The sequence below is a fragment of the Equus caballus genome, chromosome 15 (genome assembly GCF_041296265.1).
Source record: "Equus caballus isolate H_3958 breed thoroughbred chromosome 15, TB-T2T, whole genome shotgun sequence".
NCBI classification, from domain to species: Eukaryota; Metazoa; Chordata; class Mammalia; order Perissodactyla; family Equidae; genus Equus; species Equus caballus.
In genome coordinates, this window is record NC_091698.1 from 62,008,296 (window position 1) to 62,035,157 (window position 26,862).

General features: G+C 38.4%; 2 protein-coding genes across 22 annotated transcripts in view; one reads left to right on the forward strand and one right to left on the reverse strand.

The window, feature by feature from the left end:
* The window catches only part of ASB3 (ankyrin repeat and SOCS box containing 3), a 107,689-nt gene that overhangs the window by 12,591 nt on the left and 68,236 nt on the right, over positions 1-26,862 (forward strand). For 18 of the 21 annotated variants that reach the window (XM_023618407.2, XM_070234766.1, XM_023618412.2 and 15 more), the window contains one exon: positions 22,073-22,281. In XM_023618407.2, coding sequence (XP_023474175.1) covers positions 22,086-22,281 — 196 coding nt within the window. In that variant the 5' untranslated portion in view covers positions 22,073-22,085. 21 annotated transcript variants of the gene reach the window in all.
* CHAC2 (ChaC glutathione specific gamma-glutamylcyclotransferase 2) lies at positions 10,029-18,119 on the reverse strand. Its single transcript, XM_001497433.6, has 3 exons — positions 17,854-18,119; positions 13,162-13,197; positions 10,029-11,134 (listed from the first exon to the last, which is right to left on the reverse strand). Exons 1-3 carry the CDS (start codon positions 17,986-17,988, stop codon positions 10,751-10,753), a joined length of 555 nt encoding a protein of 184 aa, XP_001497483.1. The 5' UTR covers positions 17,989-18,119; the 3' UTR covers positions 10,029-10,750.

Below are 26,862 nucleotides of genomic sequence, written 5' to 3' on the forward strand. Positions count from 1 at the left end.
CACTGCGAGACAGAAGCCAATTGTCAAGAGGCATGATGGTGGCAGAGAAAGGGTGTTTTATTACAGCTTGCTAGCAAGGGGGAAGATGGCTGACTAATGTCTGAAAGAACTATCTTAAGGGGGGACAGAATCTTGAAGCATTTATATAGGCCAGTAGGTTATAGGAGGGGATTAGGAATGTTGACCCTCTGGTGTTACAGACTGGGAGATGCCACATCAGATCTTTCCGTTTTCTATGATGATGGGTATCAGCGTAGACGCTGTGTGGGGGTCATCACATTCCTGAGGAACTCAAAAGAACAAAGTTACTGTCTTATCGCAGCTGGGAGGGACATACATAAGCAGGGGTCATAAAATCTACAGACCAGGTGGATCTCTTGGAGGGTGCATATCCAGCCAGGTTAGTTAGTCAGAGGTCATTCAAACTTACAATATGATTTCTTTTCTACAGTGTGGCTTCGCTTATGTCAGCCTTGTGTTGAGCCACTGTCAAAGGCAGCCCAAAAGAAAGCTGCCCAAGCTCTGGATGTCCAAATCCAGGCCGCACAAATCATGCTAATTCAGATGTAACAACTGACACACAAGCCTTCTCAGACCAATAGCACTCCTATGAATGGTGTCTGAAATTACTGTAAGAAATCAGGCCATTGGAGAAAAGATTGTTATATTCTAGAAAAGAAAAACCAGCCCTCCTGGTGAGAATCTCAGTCTCGACTCTTCCAAAAAGGGGAACCTTACATCTGTTTCAATAATAGCACTGCTCCAAGGATTCGAAGGAGATACTTCCTTTCTTCCTAACCATTTCTTTAGGAGAAATTGATTTAACTATTGGAGATGAGGTTATTAAAGTCCTTTTTGACACAGGGGCCACTCTGTTGGTCCTCAACCCCACCAGCCTTTCTTGTCCCCTTCCTCGGTGTTCAGAAACAATCTAAATGTATCCAAGCGCCCCATGACTATCTTTAAGTCACTCCTAATTCTTTTTCAATTAGGCTCAATATCAGGATCTCACCCATTTTTGTTGGTTCCTTTTGCCCACATACATTTACGTGGGAGAGATTTCCTTGAAACTTATGAAGCCCACACTTCTTTCTCTTCAAAGGGGGAAATATTTCTTGAATTAAGAGACCTTAACTGTTCCTCAGTGGAAAATTCTGACCTTGTAATGGTTTCCATCCCTGTCTTACCCACCCAGTCAAAGAATAAGAGAATCCTACCTTAGACGCTATGCCTGACAGCCTCTGGTCAGAAAGCTAACGGATGTTGGCTGCATTCACTCTGTCATTCCAATAAAAATTGAGATGGATCCAAATGAGCCCTTACCTAACATTAAGCAGTATCCTTTGCATGTGGAAGCAATGAAAAGCACTGAACCTATAACTGAAGAATGTCTAAAACAAGGGCTCATTATTCCCTGTACAAACCTGTGTAATATACCCATCCTCCCTGTATGTAAACCTCATGGAAGAAGATGGAGATTTTACAAGATTTGAGAGATGTAAATAACATTATAATACCCAGGCACTCTTGTCCCTAACCCTCATACCTTATTGTCTGCTATTCCTTCAAATAGCAAGTTTTTCAGTCATAGACCTTTGCAGTGCCTTCTTCAGCATTCCTGTAGATCCTGATAGCCAATTTTTATTTTCCTTCACTTGGAATGAACAACAGTACACATGGACAGTCATGCCTCACAGCTATACTGAAAGCCCCACCTACTTCTCCCAAACTTTAAAGGTAGATGTCACCTTTTCAGAACATTCCACTTTATTACAATGTGTGGATGAGCTCCTCTGCTCACCGTCAGAGGATCTAATGCAGATGGACTAATCTCATAAGGGAACTTGCTTCTAAGGAACATAAAGTCTCTAAAGAGAGAGTGCAATTTAATCAAGCCCAAGTTAAATATTTGGGACATTTGATATCTAACTAAGAGCTAATGCTTGACCCAGATAGGATAAAAGGAATTCTTTTTTTCCCTGTTCTCCAGACCAAAAGACAATTGAAGGGATTTTTAGGATTGGCTGGTTATTGGTTATTATAGAAACTGGATTCCTGACTTCTCTATGATGGCTCAACCCTTAAACTCTCTGCTCAAGCTTGACCAGCCAGAACCTCTCAACTGGACTGAAGAAAATCAAAATGCCTTTGAGGCAGCTAATCAGGGCCTCCTTGACACTGCAGCCTTAGGACGTCCTAACTATGAATTGCCCTTTTTCCTTTCTGTTCATGAGAAGAAAGGAAATGCACTAGGCTTCCTTATCCAACAACACGGAGGACAACTTAGACCAATATGCTGTTACAGTCAACAGTTAGACCTTGTATTTATGGGACTACCTCCTTGCATGAGAGCCATTGCTGCAACTGTAACTCTTCTTAGAACTGCTGAAGAAACTGTCGTGGGCTTTCCTCTTACCATTTATATACCTCACTCAGTGGAAACCCTTCTTAATTCACATCATACTCAACACCTCTCTGCCAGCAGATTAACGTCCTATGAGCTGCTGCTTCTGTCCTCACCAAATATCATTATTACTCATTGTCATTCTCTCAATCCTGCTCTCCTTCCTTCATTGCCTTCTGATGACACACGTCATGTGACTGTATTACCTTGACAGACTAATTGCTAGTTCCCAGACCAGACTTACAAGAAACCCTGATTGAAAATGCTGACATGATTTGGTTTACTGATGGGTCTTATTTGAAAGATGAAACTGGTAAATATAGGGCAGGTTATGCAGTTTTGTCTTTTATAGAAACAATAGAGACTGGTCCTTTGCCACTGGCTACCTCTCCACAACAAGCTTAACTTGTAGCTCTAACTCAAGCCTCTTGTCTGGTTGAAGGGGAAACAGCTAGTATCAATACAGACAGCAGGTGTGCTTGTGGGATGCTTTGGAAACAAAGAGGATTCTTGACTTCTACAGGCCAAAGAATGAAAAATAGTTCCTATGTGTTAGACCTTTTGGATGCCATTCAGAAACCAAGGTCTCTGGCAGTGATAAAGATTCCTGGACACTCTGAGGCGAACATGGAGGAAAGTAAAGGTAATCGTTTTGCTGACTTAGTAGCAAAAAATGCAGCTCTTCAAGATTGTAAAACTCTTTTTGAATTCACCCTAAAATCAAAGCTATTCCTCAGTCTTATTGGAGATCTAAAGAATAAGCTTGTGGCAACAACATTTGGCTTTGAAGCAGTAAAAGAAAAAATGGACAGAACAGGGTTGAACATTCGAAGGAAAGAAAAATTTGTGGTATGGTCCTAATGGCCATCCAGTCCTCCCTGATTGCCTCCAGGAACATATTCTAAGCTATGTTCATGATTTAACTCACTGGAATACTGATAAGATGGTACTTTGCGGAAAACAGTATTATTGGACACCATCACCTAGAACAGCTTCAAAGGTTTGTCAAAGATCCCATATATGCCCTAAACATAACCCTGGAAAACCTATCCATGGCTCCATCGGTCATTTCCCTTTGTCTCTGGACCCTTTGAGGATATGAACGTTTTAGTCATGTTATATCTACTTGGGGTATTGCCTCAGAGCTTCACAGCGATCAAGGAACTCATTTTACAGGCCAAATCATACAATCTGTTTGCAAAGTCTGGCCCATCCTGTAACACTTTCATTGTGCCTGTCACACCTAATCTTCTGGTCTTGTTGAAAGAACTAATGAGATGATAAAAATTCAATTGGCCAAATGCGTAGACTCTTTTAATCTCTCATGGCTAAAAGCCCTTCCTTTGGTATTGCTTAACCTCCACACCTTTTGGAAAGCACAAGCTTTCCCCATTTGTAATCATCACAAGATGACATATGAGATTAGATCAAGGTCTATATGGGCCTGTTTTGCTTGGAGATATTTTAACCTACTGCAGGGAACTCACTAGAACTCATATGGATAATACTACCCTAGTAGAACAGTCGTTTCACAGTGTGCTCCCAGGAGAAGATGTACATCATCATAGTTTTCAACCAGGAGATTTTGTCTATTGGAAAAGGCATCTCCATAAGGATGCCCCATAACCATGATGGAAAGGGCCATGCTATGTCTTATTAGCCAATCCTTGTGCAGCTGAACTTAAGGGCATTGATTCATGGATTCGTGTTTCTCATCTTAAAAAAGCACCCTTATGTGATGGGTGGGACTTCTCAACCCACTGGAGACCTCAAATGAAAGATATGTCGTGCTGCTCTCCACTTGAGTGGGAAGCATATGACATCTCAGGTAGGCGGTTGTCCCAAGAATCTGGACCAATCCAGTATCTGTGCCTAGCTTTTTCTCCTCACTGGGATTTGATGCTTTTTGCCTTTTTACATACTGTGGGAATTCTATGTTGGTGGTAAAATGCCTTCCTTTTTGCTGTTAACTCTTGTATTCCTGCTCCCTCACACTTTCCCAGCCTCCCATTTCTGGAAAAACATTGCTCTAGTAGTTTTCTCAGACGTTAGCCTCTTCCAGAAGTCTCTCTGACTGCTGGATCAGGCATCACCAACCTATCACCAGTTTTGGACAGACAAACGACCCCATTGTTACACCTGTCTATAATTTCACTTCTGTTTCTAATTTTGCTGTGAATCAGACAACTTGACCTGCCACCTTCACCTACTGAGTTCCCCTTTTCCCCAACAAGAGAATAAACGATATCCTTTGTTTCTCCCTAACTTCTTATAAGGGGCTCTCAAGTAGCACCAGTACTACCCCATCCAAACCTGTCCCTGAGCTTCCACGCTAATGTATGTGGCTATTCACAAAATGCAGCCAACAAGGCTGCTGCCAATTAACTACACTCAATGTGCAAGCCCCCCTTTGCAAAACTTTCTTTCAAAGAAACTCAGCTTTGGTAAAATCTGGAGAACCAACTCTTCCCTTATGCAAAAATAAGACAGACCCCTGATTTACCCCCATTTTGTTCTTCTTGTCAACAAATGAATGCCTAAATAATCAGACTGGCAGGCATCCTTTGTGCCCCTTCGGGATATGTGTTTGTATGTGGACTCAAACAGGAACTATGGGCATTTGAGTGTTTAAACAGTTGGGAAATGGGAGGAACTTGTCTCATATAGGCTATGTAACCACTCCTTTCACCATACTCAAACTAATGTCTGGACAATCTGAATCCACTTAGAATAATAGAAAGAAAAGAGCTCTTTCTATCCTAGAAGATTACTCTGATGAAAATCCTTCTGATTGCAAGGATGATAGCTGTAGTCATAATCAAGGATGTGATCTCCCCACTGGGATGACTGTTATCTGGTGATGGAGGCAATTGATTCTTGTGAATCCTTTTTTCTTGCCTAATATGTGTCAGAGACCTAGAAATCATGATATGTAACCTTACGAGAACTGTTAACAGAATTGCTTGTTCTGCTGCAAGAGCTATTAGGGCACAATAAAGGTCCTTAGACTCCCTAGCCTGAGTAGTCCTTAACAACAGGATAGCCTTGGAGTATCACCTTGCCACTCAAGGAGTCTGTGCAATAGCCAACACTTCCTGCTACACCTGGATTAACACCACTAATCAGGTTGAATTAGAGACCACTAAGCTTTTCAAACCAGCTAAATCCCTTAAGGGCTGCTCTGACTTTACTGCAGGTTGGTTAAATTTTAAGTTTTCAAATATATTCGGTTGGCTTCCTGCTGGGTTAGGTGCAATTCTCAGATCTAGTTTACAACTTGTTTTACCTGTGATAATTCTGGTCTGCCCTCTTTTTGTCATCTTTAAACTGTTCTTGTTATGTGTTTCTCACTGTTGCGCAGCTACTCAAAACGTCAAGGTCATGATCTCTCAAAGACTCAAGACTATTCAGCAAACCTATCCACTGACAACCATTGAGAACAAAACTATCATTAATGCCTGAGAACTACAAGACATGCCTCATTTCCTGATTGCCTCCTTACTGCTGAGGTGTGGCCAAAGCATCTGACTAGGTTACTCCTACTGATGATTGAGGATCTTGCTTTCTCCCCTACATGGGACATGACTCCCAGGAATGAGCCTTCCTAGCAATGAGGGAAACACCAATGTATCAAATGGTTGATCCAAGATGCTTTCTGCCAAAAGATTTTGATCAAAAGGGGAAAAATGTGGACAACGATAACCAAATGGAGTTATGTGTCAAGGCTTCTAAAATGGAGCTGGGAGGCTGTTAAGGAAGTGGGGCTTATGCACCTATACAAGGCCCCCTCAACCAGATGTTGACGGAGCTCTTGAACCTTGCCTGACCGCAGATGTCACATCCTGGAGTATTTCCTCTTCCAAGAACAGACAGTCTGCTTGATACAATTCAAGGACTAATCACTCACTGGCAAGTCAGCTTGCTCCTTGCCAGAACTAATCATTAACTTTTCAGAACATCTTATGTAAGCTTTTGGTTTTTGCTTTTATGAACCCCTGCCTCTTTTGTCCTCTTTGGAGCACATTTGAGTTTCTGCTCAAATCTTTGTCTCCTGAATTGCAATTCTTGAGATCCCAAATAAACTTTTGCTTCTCTTGCAGCTTATACCTCTTATTCATTAACAGGTTTTTAGCTAGAAACCAACACTGTTGCTGCTAGACTTTCTGTGTGTAAAAGAGTGGAGTAAAAGGCTTGGCTTGGCTATTTCATATACTATTTTAATTGTCCTGATTTTAGTCCTGCGGCCGCTTTCCTGTTTTCTCTTCCTGCTGTCTCCAGGTTTGGTACTTCTCCAGGCTCTACTGGCAGAAATGTCTTCTACTTGGCTGTAGCTTTCTTGTGCATATGTGTGTGTATGCGTGTTTGTTCTCTGCACTGGCTTAATCCTCAAGGTAATCCCACCTGCTTTCTCTCTTCCAGAATGAATGAGTGCATTTCAGCGGGATTTTGATAGGAAGTGGAGGAAAATGCATGTGCTTAGTTTGTCTTACACAGAGTAGGTAATTCATAGGTATTTATTGAATAAATCAATTAACGCTGTTGAGAAAATTGGGCAAAGCATACTTTTGTTTACATTAGAAAAATTATGACTGTAGGATATGGGAAATTAAATGAATCCTTTTTCTATCATATATTTGTAATCCTTTTAAGTTTATCCTATTTTAGGAAAGAATCTCATTGGGATTAAAATTTACCAGTGAAGGTGCAAAATGAGAAAGCTGCCACCTCTCATAATTTTTTTTTAATTAAAGCCTTAATTTCATTTTGTTCCTTTTTAATGCTTAGCATAGTGCCTAGCGTGTTGTAAGTATTCAATAAATGATAGTTATTATGTTTGTTTAACTTAAACTCTTTGTCTCTCATTTTCATCATCTAATAAAATGGGGATTAATATATGTAAAGTACTTGAAATAGATTTTGGCATGTATAGTAAGTGCTACATAAGTGCTAACGATTATTCTTTGATCCATGAAGAACTATTTATTTTTTTTCTGTAAAGCTTTCTGTGATCTTCCTAAATTGAATTAATAGTTTGTCTATCTGTATTCTGCTTGTAATTTATGTCACAGCCCTTATGCTAAATAACATTGATTTGCTTGTTTGTGTGTCTCTCTACCAAATGTGGTTCTTGATCACTGGGACCTATCTTTCTTACTTTGGTAGTCTTGGTGCAGAGTCATTGCTTGCCACATATTGTTAGTCCCTCATTTTTGTTGGGTCTTAATGGACGAGGAGAATGATGTGACTGGATCATGGTGGTGGGGTGCATTAGTGGGAAGTCTAATGTGACAAATATGCTGACACCAGATTGTAAATAGTTGAATAGCAAATTAAAGAATTTGATCTTGGGCCAGCCCCATGGCCTAGTGGTTGGGTTTGCACACTCTGCTTTGGCGGCCCAGCGTTTTGCCGGTTCAAATCCTGGGCACGGACATGGCACTGCTCATCAGGCCATGCTGAGGAGGCGTCCCACATGCCACAACTAGAAGGACCCACAACTAAAAATACACAACTATGTACTGGGCGGCTTTGGGGAGAAAAAGGAGAAAGAAAAAATCTTAAAAAAAGAATTTTATCTTTATATGCCATGAGAGGCATTTTTGATTACTGACCATGTTACTTTCATATTTTAGAAAGATAATTCTGAGTGCAGAGTAGAGAATGCACTGGAAAGAAGAAAAGATATTGGAAAAAATATGTGCTTTTCCTATTTAAGATGAAATGCCTATCTATAGACAATGGTCAGACTTTTAAAATCAGTCTTAAAGAAATGGGACACATTCACGCTTTCAAATATTCAGAATTGACATTACAACAGCCTTTGTTTCCCTAAATGATAACTTTTTATGTATGGAGGTGGTATCTAGATGGTGCTTACAGTTCTTGGTAGATTGGAGAGTGGGTGTGTTTGTTTGGGAGTGGGAAAAAGGAAATATAACAGTGGCTTGGATTTGGAGTAGAAAGTCCTACTTTAAAAAATGCATTCCATTATAGATTTATATTAAAAGTTTCTTTTCTCCAAGTAGAGTTTACACTCATACTTTTCTTGAATTCCTAAAACTTAACACCAAATATTTGTACTCTGAAGAATGAAAGTCCAAGTTTTGTGTGTGTGTAGGACAGAATGAAAGTTTTGAAAGTGAGATCCAAGGGCTGTAAAGAGAGGCTTACAGTCTGCTAACAAAAATAAGTTATGCTCTAGATAACTTGGTAACTCTTATTCTTGCTAGCGTAGATGCTGCAAATCCTAGCTTCTCTCTAATTCAGTATTAACTTCTCCATTTTAGTCATGTTTCTCCCCATCCCAATGAAAATGAATATCCTTGCCCCTGGGCAATTTGGAACATGGCCTCCCTATAAATGTTAATGGTATACCCCACGTATATTCCCGTGTTTTCTAGTCAATCTTCTAACTGAAAACCTAGAAGGACATAGAAATGGGGATCCCAAAGTAATCCCTCCCCCTTGATATTTTGTAAGATAATTATATGTTAAATGAGAGAAGAATCACTTTGGGGAGTCACAAACTCCTTTGGACTTAGGTTTGTTTGTAAAATGAAAGCCTGGATCTCTGAATTCACCTACCTGATTCTAAGCTATAGCATGTGAATCTTGGTTAGGCTCATTATATTTGTGGGAATCTATATGTATCTATCAAAATTAACTCTTAACATCTTTATGTAACAAGTCATGTACTATTTCATTATAAAGAATGTTAATCTTGTATACTTCCTGAAAAAAAGATGTAGGATAGTGAAGATGGTTAAGTTCAGGAGGGTTTTTAAATATATTTTAGAAAGATCTTGTGCTTTAGAGTCAGAGACTAGGATTTCTGTTAGTCACTAGATGTGTAACTGGGTGCAGGTTACTATAGAAACAACTCAGAAGAGTTGTCTAGAAAATGCTTCCATATGTACAGTGCCTAGCACATCCTTATGAGATATTCATTACTGTTAGTACCTTTCTTGTTATACAGGACAAGTGAAATGCCTTCTGGAAAACTAATATTGAAAATGTTGGAAAATATTTAAAATAGTTATATAGCTGAGTAAAGTAGCAAGTAAGGTGTTAAATGGAAAAACATGAAAAGGACTACTGTTCCTACTAAGTAGGACAGCTTTATTTTATTTTATGTGAAAAACTTGTGTTCTAATTATTAGTCATGCCTGGGTTTGAGGAATTTTTAAGTTTCATATTAGGTTTAATGTGATACTGAAATTCTTTCCATATTGAAAGATTTTAGAGAGACTGTATATCCTATTGAGAAAGAAATCATGTACAATCAGAAAGAACCTGATTAGTTTGAATCAAGGCTAATTCTTACATGAGTTTATAATGTACATGTATGTTTCTTACTTGAGTAGCATCAACACTATGCAGTGAATACCTTTGTTTAGGTGACATGATATAAGGAAGAAAACTGCGTAGCAAATGATCAGGTAATGCCACTTCTTTCTTTAAAACATTACGATTCTAAAAGCCATTTCAAACACCACACTTTGATTATATATATATGTTTCTCATAACTGGTAATATCAGAAAGCACTCCCAAAAAGAAAGCGCATTTTTCTTTTTTTTAAGTTTCAGTATAAGAATAAAACAAAGTGAATGACAGACTGCACTGTTAGTGGACGTAATTTATATAATGTAATTTGTGGGTTTTTTTAGCAGAATGAGTTTTTTCCATGTAGTAAAATGCATTTATTCAAAAAAGGAGAGGTACAGCACATTATAATTCCAAGGACATTTTTATATTAAAAATGCCAGTTTTTTGGCTTAAATTGGAAAGGGTCTCATTTAATACCTGAACAAGGAAATTCATAATCAAGGCTGAAATCTTGTCTATGTTACTGTATATTTCTAATTACATGCTATTTTAAGCTTGTACATTTTAATCATGGTTATAGATATTGTACAGGAATATACTGAATGTATAACCTTATTATATTTACTAGACTTTTGGTTGAATTCTTTACAACGTCAAAGTATTATTATGATATGAAACAACAGAATTATTTTTACTCTGATAAAAACAAGCTCTGAATTGAGTCCTTCATTGTATTGTTCTAAAGAACTCACTTAAGTGTTTAATATCACATAGTTAGGAAGTCATTATATTATTAAAACTTGAATTTTTTCTTTAATTATATCCCAATATTTTGAATATGTATGTGTTTCAGGACACTTGAAATTAAACTATAAACTTTGATGATATCTTAACAACATTAAAAATAAATAAGATCTCCAAGTAAACACGTTTCCAGATCATATTGCCATTGTGCAGTGAAGCTGGTGTCTGAAGACTAAAAGCTCTGCTTGTTTGGAAAAAATCAATGATTAGGGTCTTTATAAGCAACTGAGGTTCTGTTTTCTTTCTAAACGTTCCTTTACTAATTTTTCCAAAGAGAAAAGATGCTCGTCTGCATCTTCTGGCACAAGGTTTCTCATAGAATTTGCAAGTTCAAAAAGATATTCTGAATTTCTTCCACTTGGACCAGCTGCGTGAAAAATTTGCTCAGCAATGTCTTCCAGAGGTGCAGGACCAAGATAATTAGGATTATCATGTGTTCCAATATATAGCAACACAGTGAATGGTTCCGTTGTAGACTCTTTTGGATAAAAACTGACTGTTATGGTCCTGTAGCCTCCCTTCTCTCTGAAGTCAAGGTATGATTTTACTTCTTCTTCTTTTCCTACTGGTAGTCTGTAAGCAACACCCCATACACAACCCTGTTGAAAAATGAAAAGAATATATTATTTAGTATTTACAAGGCTAAAATTGGTAAAGATATGTTGTGATCTAAGAAAATATTTTTTATATTCATAGAAATCAATGCAGTTTTGCTTCACTTAAAGTGCGCTGAAGAAGTACATACTACAAGTAAAGGAAATCAGCATTTTAAATTCTTCAATTTGAGTAAATAATTTCCTTGAACATGAAGATATTTATCTTTGTTTAAATGTTAAAAATTATGTCTTTTAACTGATGAGACTGAAATGAAAAATATCAGGTCTTCATCTGGTCATTAAAAATATGCTAAATTTTTAAAATTTAAAGCTCAATCTTTAAATCCTAAAGCTTTAAATCCACCAACATTTTATTGGCGGTATAGGGCAGTAGTTTCCCAACTGCTTCAGGGAGTGTTGTAGCGACCTGGAGCCTACCTCAGGGGCTGTCTGCATGAAGCATTGGCATGCTGGATAGCAGGGCTTTGATACTCCACCTCTTTTCAGCTAGAGCTGTGTCTCATTTATCTTCTTACATATTAGGTGTTCCCGTGTTTGCAGAAAGGGGTCTGTGTTTTAAAAGCTTGGAAATAAAGCAATCAACTACTTAAGGCCATAGCAGGTTCATTTTATTTGTTTCTTCACTGCCTAAACTTTCAAATATCCTTTGTAAATTACTCCATCCAGAATACTTTTGTCAAGAGAGCCCAGGAACAAAGTGTCAGTAAAAACAACGTACTTTAGCTGCAAAGATCTTTTTTTTTTTTGCAGGGGAAGATTCACTCTAAGCTAACATCTGTTGCCACTCTTCCTCCTTTTTTATTCCTTTTTCCCCTGCTAAAGCCCCAGTACATAGTTGTGTATAGTTGTAAGTTCTTCTATGTGAGCCACCGCCAGAGCATGGCCACTGACAGACAAATGGTGTGGTTCAGCACCTGGGAACTGAACCCAGGCTGCCAAAGTGGAGCGTGTGGAACTTTAAGCCCTAGGCCATCAGGGCTGGCTTGCAAAGATTTTTTTTAGTATTAATAAAATATCTGTGATATAAGCAAGATTTACAGTTTGTAAATTTTCTAGGTTCTTGACAACCTTTAATCATTAAACTTTAGGTTGCTAAGCATCTTCTTGAATGAATTAACATTCTAGAGAAACAAAGTGCTGTTTATTAACTTTAATTGGGAGTTGTAGGTACCAGTATGAAGCCATTTTTATAGATGCTTTTCCTAATGTAAACTATGAAAAGATTTCATAATTTCACCATTATTCATCTGCTTTTGCTAGCTGCTTGGTTTTTGTATATCAAAGTTCTTTTCATAGTTAAATCTTTAACTTCAGAATATAAAATTTTGGGGGTGGGCCCCGTGGCTGAGTGGTTAAGTCTGCCCGCTTTGCTTGGGCGGTCCAGGGTTTCGCTGGTTCCGATCCTGGGCATGGACATGGCTCATCAGGCCATGCTGAGGCAGCATCCCACATAGTGCAGCCAGAAGGACCTACAACTAGAATATACAACTATGTACTGGGGGGTTTTGCGGTGAAGAAGGAAACAAAAAAGATTGGCAACAGATGTTAGCTCAGGTGCCAATCTTTAAGGAAAAAAAAAGCAAAATTTTGAATCTCTCTCTCAACAAAAGGATTGAAATTATTTAAGAAACAGAGGACAATCAGATAAATAAAAGTTGTCTAGTGCTCCAAACCTCTTTAAAAACCTGTTGTGCTAATGATAAAATTAGGCAATAAAGAAAGTGATAATCCCTGACTGGGATTTTTTTGCTGAAGATATTAGCCTTCTCGCAAATGTGAGGAGAGCTTTAAGGGTTCCATTTAATTCTCAGTGGCGGTCTGGCTGTCTGAGGGCTGGCTCCGTTAATGTCAAAGGGAATCACAAAATTCTCAGGGAGGAGTTCTAGACCCAGTTAGTTCTAATGGTCTGTGATGACTGTTAATAAAATTTCATTGATTATTAACACTGAAAAACATCTCAACATTTTATATGATTAAAGATTATACAAAAAAGAATAGTTATACCATACCCCAGGATCTTCAACAAGAGTCACAACTCTTCCAGGCTGTTTTAAAAAAAGTAAGAAAAAAAATTTTTTTTCTGAATTAAAGTTCATTAACTGAGCATTAGCAACTTATTACTGACAGAATATTTTAACTTCATTTGTTCATACTAAGAACTTTTTTTAAAGCACTTATTTTTAATGATAAATTTTAAAGTGAATTAAGTAAGAAAATCTACCTTTTCCAAACTATCTTGGCCTTTCTAAAAATTCCCTTCAATTTGTATGTATTAGGTATATTATGTTCATTTAAAAATGGATGTATTAAAAAACACCTATAACTAAAGTGTCATCTAAAATGAAAGGCAAAAGAAAGAAGCAATTAAATAAAAGTTCTGGTCATTTCTTTTCCTCTAGGAAAAAAAAGATTGTCATAGTTTTGTTAGGGGGCAAAACATGACATTCCAGGGTGTTTTCCTATAGGGAAGTGGTTCTCAAACCTTGGTATAGATCAGAATTACCTGGAGGGCTTGACAAACACACATTGCTAGGCCACACTCCCAGAGTTTCTGATTCTGTAGTCTGGAGCTGTCTGAGAATTTGCATTTTTTAAAAAAAATATAATTTCTGCTTGGTGCCAAAGGCTCTGTATGTACCTACTGACATGTTAACATCATTAATGAGAATGTTGAGTTGTAAGCCACAATTTTACCTACTTCTATGCCCATTGTCTGGCACATAGTAAGCCTAAATCATTCAGATATTTGCGACATCTTTGTTTCTGTTTCCTTCTAGTCTTTGTCCATTTGTATAGATAATTTGTAATCATGCAACACATGGGATTTTGGATTATGTTTCTTATTTAATTATCTTTTCCTGTTAGTCTTCTTATACATTTTAATAGTTGCATAATATTCTATCATCAGTGAAGTATAATTTAACAGTCCCATGCTGTTCAGACATTTATATTTGACTTGTTTTCTACTTAAGATAATGCTATAATGAGGATACATATATTGGTGTGGGTCACGTAGGTATTGCCATATTACTTTCAATTTCAAAGTGAATTAGGAGCTATTTAGTGAATACCTACTCTGTGTTGTAGAGAAGATAAAACCTTGATTCTTGCTTCTAAGAGCTTATACGGTATTTCTGAAATATGAACTTAAAATGTGAAATAGGTAGAGAATACTTAAGGACTAAGATGTATGGTATTTATAAGTGCAGTAAGAATTCTGAGTCTTGGGTGGTGAGAAAGGAAGACAAAATTCTGGCGAAAGGGCACTGTGACTCATGATTCACAAGTGAGGGCCTAGAGGCAGAACTAAATCAGACCAAGTGTCTGACTTTAGCAGAGGGTTCCCCATGTAGGGAGATGCTTCGGAAAGATAACTGGAGAAACAGGATAGAGTCAGATTTGAAAGGCCAAAGAGTGGAGTTGAAATTAGGGGACAGTAGGAAGTAAGAAGCCACTTAAATTTAAGAGAAATCAGAGATAAGGAGCTGCTGTGGCACTTGAGTAGCAGGTGACTGGCGTGATAAAGGAAGTGTTTTGGGAAGATAAGTGTGGTAAAGTGTATAGTGTGAAAGTTAGAGTGGGAAGGAGGTAGACTCTGAGTAAGAAATGTTAGTGGTCCAGGTGACAAGTTCTGCACTCCACCTTTCCTTGCCTCCCCTTACATCCAGCCCAGTCACCAGTTCTTGGTAGCTCTATCTTCTAATTATCTTCTGAATTTGGTTCCTTTTCATCCTTCAGTTGCTTCCTTAGGGATCTTGCTGCCTGCCTCTAGTTTTGCTTCCCTCCAGTCTGTTCCCTACTTGGTCCTAGAATTACTTTCTGGTGCAAATTGGGCCACTTACTCCCATGCTTTGAATTTTTCAGGGTTTTAATATTCTACAGGATAAAATATACTGGTGGCCAGTATGGAATGCCCTTCTTTATATCCCTGGGATATCCTCTCCCCCTCTTTCCATAAAGGCTTGGCTGACTCCTCAGACTACTTTCCAGCAGCTCCTTCTCCCCAACTCTCCTTTAGGAGAGTTGCTCCTTTGATTTATTTCCCTTATAGTACTTATCAGGCACTGTTGTTTGTACAGGTGTCTCCCACATATTTGGAAGTGCTCGTAGTGCTTGTTGAAAGGAGGAAGAGGGGTAGTAAAGTCCTGGACTTAGATAGTGGCAGTTGAAACAGAAGACAAAGAAAAAAATAAGTGGATCCCTGTGACTGTTTATGGATGCTACAGATATAGACTGTTGGCACTACTGATATATTTACTAGGAAATATTTTCTAAAACTTACGTGCTCTGTCCCTGAAATAAATATATGTTATTGAGAAACAGTGTAAGTGCACTTAAATGCTTTTTTGGGGAGATTAAAACTGAAGAAGGGGTCTTTCAGGCTGAGTAATATTTCTCATCTAGATCTAGAAAAGTTGGGGATTTATTAAATGTTCATAATTATCTCGTGTTAAAATGTTTCCTTTTTTGGAAATTGAAATATATTCTAAGTAATTCTCTCACATTTAAATAAATCCTTAATTTGGTGAGAAATTGCCAGTTTTGTTATATATAAATGAAATGCTTAATTAAACTTAGGAAGAAATTAAAGTTTAATGAAGCAAAAAAAGCGCATAATTTAATAAAGCAAGTAGGTTTGTTATTTTTCCCACAAATGTCACACTGCAGTATGTAGAAATGAGTCTAACATTTGTTCAATAATATCACATTTTATATGTAATGATGACTAACTTACTAGGAGCATATGTTGCTGTAAAAAACATAGTCCTAAATAGCATCTGTGTCATTCTTACTAATTTGCTGGATATTTCTGTGGCCTTTTGTATTCTTGTTTGTTGGATAGTTAATATATATATAAGGCTGCTGATCCATTATAATAAAAAATGTGAAGTAAAAGAATAATGTTCTTTCCAGTTTTTTTAACGGAACAATATACTTAGAAAATGTTTAGTACTTAGATTTTCCTTTAATTTGCTATGATGGATTCTTTAAATAAAAGTAGATGTAAAACTATTAGCCGTTGTAGTTTTCCAGCCCTATAGTTTAGTAAATTTAAGTAGAGAGAGAGAGAGATTGGCTTTTATAACTTCCTTCTTCTTTTAAAGCATCATGAACTGTTGTATTGACTTGACAATTTATCTGACAGCGTACCTATCTCAGTGTGCTAACAAACATATACATTTTGAGAATCATACATTTAGAGTAGTAAAATATGCTATTATAATCATATCCATAAGTATTTAATACTTGGTCATTAAAATGGGAGCCTGGGCAAAGCCTTTTTCTCTTAAGAATGGCAATTTTAAGTGTTCATATCTGACAACTCAAAAGGCATTTTATTAAACTTAGTTCTTTAAAGTCATAAATATTCTATAGCTTTCTTGGAGATACTTTGGCCATGAAATTTCTGATGGCCTATCAGTGTGCATTTGCTCTTAGTCATTCGCCTGTTTTCAAGTCATCTGTTTACCTAAAAGCCAAATTCTTAATTCACCACCTCTAGTTGTGGGAGAACAGCTTCAAACTCAGGTTCTTTTTGCGATTTTAATCCAGTCTCTTTTATGAGCAGGTGCCAAATACTTCACAGCTTTCTCTCTTCCCCTTTCCATGACTGCAGGTATTTCTTTCGAATTAACCCCAATTTCTTTCCTCATCTGCTTTCTAGAATTTTAGATATTGTGCGTTTGGGCCAATATTAATTTCTTTCTCAAAAACAGTAATCAAGCTCATATAACTCTGAGAGTACTTTAGAGAACATATAAGCAATAAAAAATTTTGTACACTTCCAAAAGTTTAGAGGTAAACTAAAACAAGTGTTCAAGTTATCCAAATCGTTAGTTACCTAAAACTTAGTTTTCCTTAGCTTCCTCTGCAGCCTGTGCAAGGCTGATCTGCATAAGCAGTGAACTGCTACTAATTCTCTGTACACGTCTACTGAGATGAATGTCTTTGCATGACTGACTGAAAAATGGATCAAAGAACTTACATTTCACATTTATAATTTCGAAGAGAGCCATGGAGAAAGAAACATTAAAATAATGCTAGATAAAGTAATAGGTACTGTGTTACTAAAGTAATAAACGGGGAACTCATTTAACTTCACTCGTACCTGACAACCAAAGTGATCAAACCAAGCTCCTTAATAACTGGAGATAATTTTGGAAACTAGTTCTGTGACCTTAGGTGTCATAAAATAAAACCTTTGGGAAGATATAAAGAAATCTCAGAAATAACATGCATGTTTAAACTCAAACCATTGAAAGCCTGCCAGAATTCAGAAAATGCCAACAAATTTAATTGCTGCACAGCTGAATTTGCAAGTTGATTTTATATTTCAACTACATGGTGACACGAAGATTGATCTTGCTGCCTGTTTTTAATTTTTTGGGCAGAGGTTGCCAAGAGATGGGGCCCCCCTCCGAGTACATCGGACTTGGGCGAGCTTGTGGACTTGTGCCCACGGTTTTTGCCTCAAGAAACTAACCACCAGTATCTCAAGTGGCTTGGGAAGAAGTGCCATTGGTTTGGGAGGGAGGCAGGGGGCAGCTGGCCGAGGAAGTTGCAGAGGTGTATCAGCATCATCCCTAACCCACATGCTCGGCTCTCGGAAGCGTTGGGGTATGGGTTCCGCAGAGCTGGGACAAGAGTTGGCGAGCGGCGCTCTAGGGGCAGTAAGTGTGGGAGACTGGCTGGCACCTCACCTTGCCGGGGATCCCGCGGTGGTCCGTGCTGCCCTGCCAGAAGCGCCTGCTGAAGCCTGTGATGTATCCGACCACCTTGTCCTGATAGGGGAAGTCCACCTTCCAGATCAGCGACCCGTAACCAAAAACCCACATCCTTCCTTGCTGCTTTGCCGCGGCGGTGGTCGACCCCTCGTCTGTGGTCTCCGCGGTGCCGGCGGGGACAGCTGCCTCCCGGACGCAAGAAACCGGCTGTGCGGCGCAGGCGCAGTGGCCGTCCTGCCTGCTTTGGGTCGCAAAGCACACTGGGACTTGCAGTTTGAGGAACGTTTTCCGGCGCTATCTCAGTCAATGTTTTATTTCCTTGCTTAGGGTGTCAAGAAGCATTGACTTTCTGTATACTAAGCAGTGGATTTCTTCTGCAGCTTCTGTAATCACTCTAACCTTCTTCTGGTGTGCGAGTGCAGAGGACTACAGTACCCACAATCCTTTTCTGGGATTCGTGGCTCTGAGGTTGGAACTGCCTGCCTTCTTCGAACCCAGGAGGGGAAGAAGCTAAAGGGCCGGAGTCGAGCGAGGCTGGTGTGGTCTTGAGAAGAGATCTACGGGCACCGCAGTTGGCACGTAGAAAATCATTTTGTTTTGCTTTGAAAACTGGGTTTCTACCCATATAAAGGAGCAGCTAAAGGAGCGCAAGCTGGGGATGTAATACATATTTGACCTTTTTTACATTAAAAAAAAAAAACTTATGCCTTTTAACCTTTCAAATAAAAAAATACCTTTTTACCTTTCAGAACGCTTACTGCAGAAATTTTACGCCTGTGAAAGAGCTACTATTATTACAACAAAAGTTGGTTACATATTTAAATTTTACGGGCGTAAACGACCTTATTCATCTTTAGTATTCTCAGCAGCTCACTCAGAAGAGAGTAGTCAAAGGTTCTTGGCTCATGTACAGGCTTTGGCAGTGATCTGGGGAACCTCCTGAAATTATGTACAAAATGAAGTCTATGTGCATTTTTCTAGGGAGGGACTTTATAGCTTTCATGAGTTTCTCCAACAGGTCAAGAATCCTAAAAAATTTTAATATCTCCTGGTTAGAGCTACTGCTCCAGAATGTTGTTGAGGAAGATCACTTGAACCATCACACCTGTGTTTCTGTATGTGCCAACAGAAGCCTTACCAAATGATTGTTCTTTCTCGAGAATTTCTAACTGTTTCATGGTCTTTAGCATTATGAAAGAATGCTAAAACACTCAGGTCCAAAAAGTAGTATTTGTGCTCTTAAGAAATCAGCAGGAAACTGCTCCAAAGAGAAACTTAGTTTAAGAATAACCAAGTCTTTACATATTTTCTCCAGGTTGTAGTTTCACAGTGCCTAGGATGGTAAGTTTCTCTCCACCCCCAATTTTTTGGAAAAATTTCAAACATACAGAAAAGTTAGAAAAAGAGTATAGTGACCGTTCTTATACTTTCCGCGTGGATCCAACAATTAATATTTTGCCACAGTTGCCTTACTTGTTTTTGCTCTGTATATACTTTTTAATCTAAAACATTTGAAGTAAGTTGCATGTGTTATGCCTTTTCACTGCTAAATACCTAAGAATAAGGACAATCTCCTAATAACTACAATGCCATGATCACATCTAAGAAAATTAACAATAATTACATCATCAAGGATCTATTCCATATTCAAATTTCCTTAATTATCTCAAAATTGATTTTTGTAGCTGATACTTTTTTCACCAATCCAGGATCCAGTTGAAGTTTATACATCACATTTGGTCGTTTGTGTACTTCCTTTTAGTCTAGAACATAGGAAGGTTTTTATAAAAGGAGATCCTATAAACAGTTTATTCATGTTAACTAGTTGATACCAAGGTTTGAAAGGAATGATCTTGCTTTTATAGTACATTTCTTTTGGTTTCCCCTTCCCCTAAGAAGCTCAAAGATATTTCTAGTTCTGATATGTTTTTCAGATTATTGTCTATTAATCTGGATCCATTAATATTATTTGTAACTGTGAGAAAAGCTAGTAAAATTTGGAGAGGGATTCATACCTGTTTTACTTGAATGCTGTTTGTTTTTCCTTAAAGATTGGCACCTGAGCTAACAACTGTTGCCAATCTAATTGTTTTTCTGCTTTTTCTCCCCAAATCTCCCCAATACATAGTTGTATATTTTAGTTGTGGGTCCTTCTTGCTGTGGCATATGGGACGCCGCCTCAGCATGCCGTGTCCATGCCTGGGATCCGAACCAGCAAAACCCTGGGCTGCCGAAGCAGAGTGTGCAAACTTAACCACTTGGCCACAGGGCCGCTCCCTCGAAAGCAGTGTTTTTTTTTTTTTAAAGATTTAATTTTTTTCCTTTTTCTCCCCAAAGGCCCCCAGCACTTAGTTGTATATTCTTTGTTGTGGGTCCTTCTAGTTGTGGCATGTGGGACACTGCCTCAGCGTGGCCGGACGAGCAGTGCCATGTCCGTGCCTAGGATTCGAACCAACGAAACACTGGGCCGCCTGCAGTAGAGCGCGCGAACTTAACCACTTGGCCTTGAATGCAGTTTTTAATGTCTTTAGAGTAGTAGTCTTGTTTGTGTGTTTTTCCTACATAGAAAAAACTTTTCTTGTATTAGATGAATATACTCATAAATTGCCCCAAAATGTGTGGTTTGTTCTTTTTTTGTGAAATTTGGATGTAATGGCTTTGATTGGAAGTTAGCATGGTTCACAAAAGTATAGCTTAGCATTCAAGATTCTGCACTGTTTGCCTTTCAGCTCCCTCTGTAACCTCATTTTCCTACTCTTCTTTGTTTACCTGATCCTCCTTCCAAAGTGAACTAATTGTTTCACTTATTCACTGTCCCTTACTGACCCTTTCTTGTTCATTTTCATAATTTTGGTCATGTCTTTCCTTTTGCCTAAGAATGCTCTTCTGCCCATTTTCTCATTCTCGTTGGCCGATTATGGCCCAGCTCATATCCCTCACCAGGTTGAAGTAGTTTCTCCCTTCTTTGACTACCCATTACTCTTTATCTGTACTTCTCTTATGACATTTTCTGCTTTCTATTTTGAATCATATGCATTTATCATTTCTATGAGACTGTGCATAACTTGAAATAGAATCTGTGTGTATGTAATCTTTATATCCTCCACATTGCTGATCATCTAGTTGTTGCTCAGTAAATAACTATTAACTGACTAATTAAATGTTCTGTAATAAATATCTTCATGTTCCTAGTAATGGACCAGTTGATCCAATCAGATTAATCCATAGCTAACATTAGCTGTTTGGCTCACTATAGAATCAACTCCTGCAGTTTACAGCTTTGTATTTAAATGTGACCATGAATAACTTTAAATTTACTACAGGAAATGCTGTGTGCTTTGTTTTAACCTCTTTTCTCAAATCTTCCTTTTCTAGATGAATTATTTAGAATGGGGTTGTAGAAAGTTTTTCACCTGTATTGGATTAGACATGTTAGCATTTCGTGAACTACCTCCTAAGATCATTAGAAAACTAAGAGGAAGGATGGGATCGGAGTGTTACTGAGAGGGGCTGCCCCTTGGGAGATAACTATTCCCCTGAGAATCCTGAGTCTTAGCCCAGCCTGCTTCATAGCGTGATTAACAAGAAATTGTCTTTGTAAGAAGCATATACTGAGAGTTACACGGGACACTGACTCCAAGGAAACTTGAAATGAAGTTTGAAGAGAGATGGTGAGGAAGAAGGCAATAATGCAGTGAAGAACTTTCTGGGCTGGTGCAGTCTGTGATCTTTCCTACAGAAAAGGGCTATAAATTTATTCTTGAGGCTCAGCATTGCTGGTTGTTAAATGGCTGTCTCTGCCTAATAGTTTGCATTTGTGATTAACTGGAAATGTTTAGCTCTCTCATCAACAGAGTTTCACAGAGTGCGTTTTAGTCGGGTGTGAGCAGGAGCAGAAGCCTGCAGGAAGGAGCTGCTCAGACTACATTTCCAGAGAAGGAATGATAGAACACTTAAAACTCCATTGGTATCTTTAATAAGAACATTCCAAGGAATCCCAATTCCCCAAACAGAGACTTCTTGGTTTAGACCCTAGCAGAGGCTGTGGCTTGACAAGTCACTTTCTAAAACACTCTAGGCTCCTCCTCAGCAGTCACGGGAGAGATACCAGACAGACCCACTTCGATCTGCTAATCTCCAGGAGTTCAGTGTTGTTTTATTGACTATAGTGTTTTCTTTCTGCCTTGTTTTGTAGACTGGTCAAAGGAATGGATTTTACAGAGGCTTACTCTGACACATGCTCCACGGTTGGACTTGCTGCCAGGGAAGGCAATCTTAAAGTCTTAAGAAAACTACTCAAAAAGGGCCATAGTGTTGATGTTGCTGATAACAGGGGATGGATGCCAATTCATGAAGCGGCTTATCACAACTCTGTAGAATGTTTGCGGATGTTGATTCGTGCAGGTAAAGTAAATTCAAGGTATGAGAGGCTGGGCCTGCAAGCTGGATTAATAAAACATTAAAAAATGCTAATACATGACTTATTAACAGTAGTATTTGTTTCCCTTTCTTTAACCATAAAATAACTGCCTGTGCATTAAGAAGGGTATGATTGCCTGCCTTAGATTATATAAGTATGGTATTCTAGCTGGACATCTGTAAATGCTGTCCTTTATACGGAAGTGCTTGTGCCTGACTGATTTTTATTGTCTTAGGTAGGTGATGTGGCAAAAGTAGTCTGCTGTTTGTTTTTAAGCGTTTGATGGTTACTGATCATATTTTTTCTTTCTTCCTTTTCCATACAAAAGGAAAAGTGTTACTGAAATTGAGGATGTGAGAGGTTTTGCTTGAATTAGCTTTTTTAAAAAAATTCTTTTCAAAAGTTCCTTAACTTTGGGAATCTTTCCAATTATGTTGACTTTGTGTTTGCTGAGGACACAGTACAGAACAGGATGGACAAGATCTCTGCCTTTATGATGCTTATATTCCTGTCAGGGGAGACAGTCAATACCTAAACAATTAAACAAGATAGTTTCAAAAAGTAAAACAGGTTAATGGGACGAGAGTAATGACATGCTGCTGCCTGTCTCTTCCCAACTTTGTATTCAGTTGCCTTCCTGCTTGTGGCTTGAGGTCAGCCATGTGGGAGTATTTACACCACAGAAATCAGCCAGTGCTACAACCAATGCCATAAACTCGCCTTGTTTCCCTCTCTGAGAGTTGGTTACACATTTAATAGCACAGTACTGAGTGAAGGGCTCAGTAAATGAGACTAAATGAGAGATTCTGACACTCAGGAGATGGGGACTGAGAAGAGAATTAACCGTGATTGAACACTGCTTTTTTTTTTAAAGATTGGCACCTGGGCTAAGAACTGTTGCCAATCTTCCTTTTTTTTTTGAAAGATTGGCACCTGGGCTAACAACCGTTGCCAATCTTTTTTTTTTTTCTGCTCTATCTCCCACAACCCACCCCCGTACACAGTTGTATGTCCTAGCTGCATGTTCTTCCAGTTGTGGGATATGGGACGCCACCTCAACGTGGCCCGACGAGCGGCGCCATGTCCGTGCCCAGGATCTGAACCCTGGGCTGCCACAGCAGAGCGCACGAACTTAACCACTCGGCCATGGAGCCAGTCCCTGAGCACTGCTTTTTAACAATGGTTGTACTAGATGTTTGATTCATATTCTTTATCTAATATATACAAAACTGCCATTGAGGCAATGTTAATACCATTTTATTGGTGAAAAGACGAAGGCTCAGACAAGTTGACTTGTCAAAGGTTGTATAATAAACTAAGTATTTTTTTAACATATTTCTCTTATTCTAAAGCTCATGTTTTTTCTGCTATGACATGCTTCCAACATTTAATCAAAGTGAACATTTTTAGCATTCAGTTAAATAGGTTGAATATAACACTGTGTTATAATACTCAGTGAACCATTTACATTTCATTGATCATGGAAATTCAGATTCTTCTTCTCTGCGTATTTATCATCGCTAGGTATGGCACTCAAAATTTAGACTTCTGGTGCCATAGCCTATCAGAATTACTAACTCATTACCTCATGGATGGGAAAGAAAGTAATCTTTATGTTGTTTTTGGTGTGTTTTTCTGTTTTTTTGTTTGTCCTGTTTTGTTTTAAGGGTTGAGGAATGGCAAGCCTAAATTCCCAAATCATAATACAGGAAGTTTGTCATTACTACTTTTTAAGTCACATGTTCTAGAGTCTTTTATAGTTGAGTGTTTAAAGATATTAGGAAAATAGACTTTATGTCTCAAATTTTAAAAAGCTTAATCTTTAGTGACAAAGGCATGAGTTCAGATATTCTTTTCTAGTCAAAAAGCTCATTCCCAATATACTGTTATGTGTCCCACATCAGAACAGTGTTGTTTATGTTACAGTTTTTTTCCCCTTAGCTGCTGAATAAACTTAGGCATACTTGTGACTAAATGTTTGAACTGTCTGTTAAGTCATCTCTCTATAATTTTTAGAAATTTTGAATATCACCTTTATTATTAATGACTGTTCTTTTTTAGGCTTGATGTTTTTGGAGGATAAGATAGCCACACATAGTTAACTATTTTTTTTTTGCCACCTGAGCTAACATCTGTTGCTAATCTTCCTTTTTTTTTTCCTACTTCTCCCCGATGCCTCCCAGTACATAGTTGTATATTCTAGTTGTAGAACCTCTGGCTTTGCTATGTGGGACGTTGCTATGCCTGATGAGCGGTGTCATGTCTGTGCCCAGGATCTGAACTGGCAAAACCCTGGGCCACCGAAGTGGAGTGTGTGAACTTAACCACGTGGCCACGGGGCCAGCCCCCATAGTTAACTATTTGAGTAGTTCATATAAATGGTCAAATAAGATTTTCTCCCTGTACTATTACTGCAGTTCACTATCATGAGATAAACTTTGGATAAAACTAATTTATGTGCACTTCGTACACAAGGGTTAGGGTAGGGACAGGGAGATAGGAAGTAGGGTTTGCAGAGGGTAGGAAGCAGCTATATGACTTACTTTTGGAGGTGGTAACATTTTCAGGCTTCCATGAGTTTGGTTGTTTTCTGTAGTTGGAACTAGTGTCCAAAATTCTATCAGATTTGGTTATCTAATTCACTAACTAGGAAAATCAAGCTAGAATGAGGCAGAAGAGCTGCATAGCCTATTGGTTGCTTTAAAAATGTTTTATAGGGGCCAGCCCCGTGGCTGAGTGGTTCAATTTGCCCACCCTGCTTCAGAGTCCATGCCATTTCGCTGGTTCAGATCCTGGGCGTGGACATGGCACTGCTCATCAGGCCACGCTGAGATGGTGTCCCATATACCACAAGTAGAAGGACCCACAGCTAGGATATACAACTATGTACTGGGGGGATTTGGGGAGACTAAGCAGAAAAAAAAGTTTTATATGTTCCCCTGGCTCATCCGTTTTTTAAATTAATAAAGTCCATAGTTTATTCAGATCCCCTCCCTTTTAAAAATGATTATAACCTAAACTTTTCTGGATGGTTCAGGTTCAGGAACATTGACCAATGAGGAATGGTAGTTGACTACTTTGTAAAAGGTCTAGCTACATATGAGGAGTATTTTAAAATGATGAGGAAGTACAAATATTTCTAGTCTTGAAGAGTGAAGTGAGGTCTCTTCTGCTTGATGATGGCAACAGCACCTTTATATCTATAGCAGTTAACTTGGTATTGTGGGTTAATCTTAAAAGTTTCCTAAGCAAGTTTGACATTTCTGTCATTCTTTATATTTGCTATACGTGTGTTTTATATGATTCGTAATTCTCTTGTCTCTCGTGGCTCAGCTGGTATACATAAAAGTGTCTTTTTTTTTAAAGATTGGCACCTGAGCTAACATCTGTTGCCAATCTTTTTTTAAAAATTTTCTTCTACTCCCCAAAGCCCCCCAGTACATAATTGTATATTCTGTATATTCTAGTTGTGAGTGCCCCTGGTTGTGCTATGTGGGACAGCACCTCAGGACGGCCTGATGAGCGGTGTCCTGCCCACGCCCAGGATCCGAACTGGCTAAATCCTGGGCTGCCTAAGTGGACCGCGCGAGCTTAACCATTCGGCCATGGGGCCAGCCTCTAAAAGTGTCTTTTGTTACATAATTTCTACCTCCTTGAATTTCATCTAATGTTAGTAAACTGCCAGAGATTCCTAAAACATACCTTTTATTAGTGCACTAAAGTATGAAGGTACTCAGGCCTACACAAAAAGAATGGAAGAGTCTTAAGTGGTTAGAAAGGTTTTGCTTTACTGTCTCTTCAATTTAGATCCAGAATTTAGCCTAAGAATCATTCATGGTCTTCTCATTCAGATTGGAGAAGAGCATTCAATTGTGGTATGGATTACTTAGAAATTTCATATACATATATATATATTTCACTTTAGCTTTCAGTTTAAAGTATTAAGACAAATAGTGAATTTGCTTGTCTTCTTTCCTGTATTGCTGTATTGGATGTTTGATGTAGTAGGTACTGAGATGTCATGAAACTTGTCATCTTGGAGGCCAGTAATGATCTTCAGTGGCAATTAATTATGTCATTCAATAGTAAACCATTTACTGACTAAAGGTCACATAAAATCTTGTAATCAATTATAGCGTATCTCTAACAAATAGTTTTATTTGGCAAATATATGATCTAATTCATAGTACTTTTTATTCGTTCCTGTTAAGAAAATATTATGCTGTCATACTGGGCATGATAACAGATGCCAAAGGTCCTTAGTTAAATAAGGCAGTGTAGCATAGTGATTAAGAGTTGTGTTCAGATGAACCTGGGTTCTACTGACTCCCTCACTTTATTAATGTGACCTTGGAAAGATCACACTGATGTGACCTTGGACAGTGGTTCAGTTTCTTCATCTGTGAGACAGAAATATTCTATCGTTCTAGTTCAGGCCAGAAACGGTGGGCCACCCTTAATTTTTTTCTTATATCCCTCATCCAATCAATCAGCAAATCTTTATGTGTGTATATGTGTATATCTATCTGTGTGTATGTATACACACATCCCACACACACAATCAC

Bases quoted from the DNA above. Each gene is read 5' to 3' on its own strand.
- CHAC2 (XM_001497433.6), bottom strand. From the start codon at position 17,988: ATGTGGGTTTTTGGTTACGGGTCGCTGATCTGGAAGGTGGACTTCCCC. The intron at 13,198-17,853 runs GTGAGGTGCCAG...TTTTTAAAACAG, and splicing joins ACCGCGGGATCCCCGGCAAG to CCTGGAAGAGTTGTGACTCT. The intron at 11,135-13,161 runs GTATGGTATAAC...ATTTTTCAACAG, and splicing joins CTCTTGTTGAAGATCCTGGG to GGTTGTGTATGGGGTGTTGC.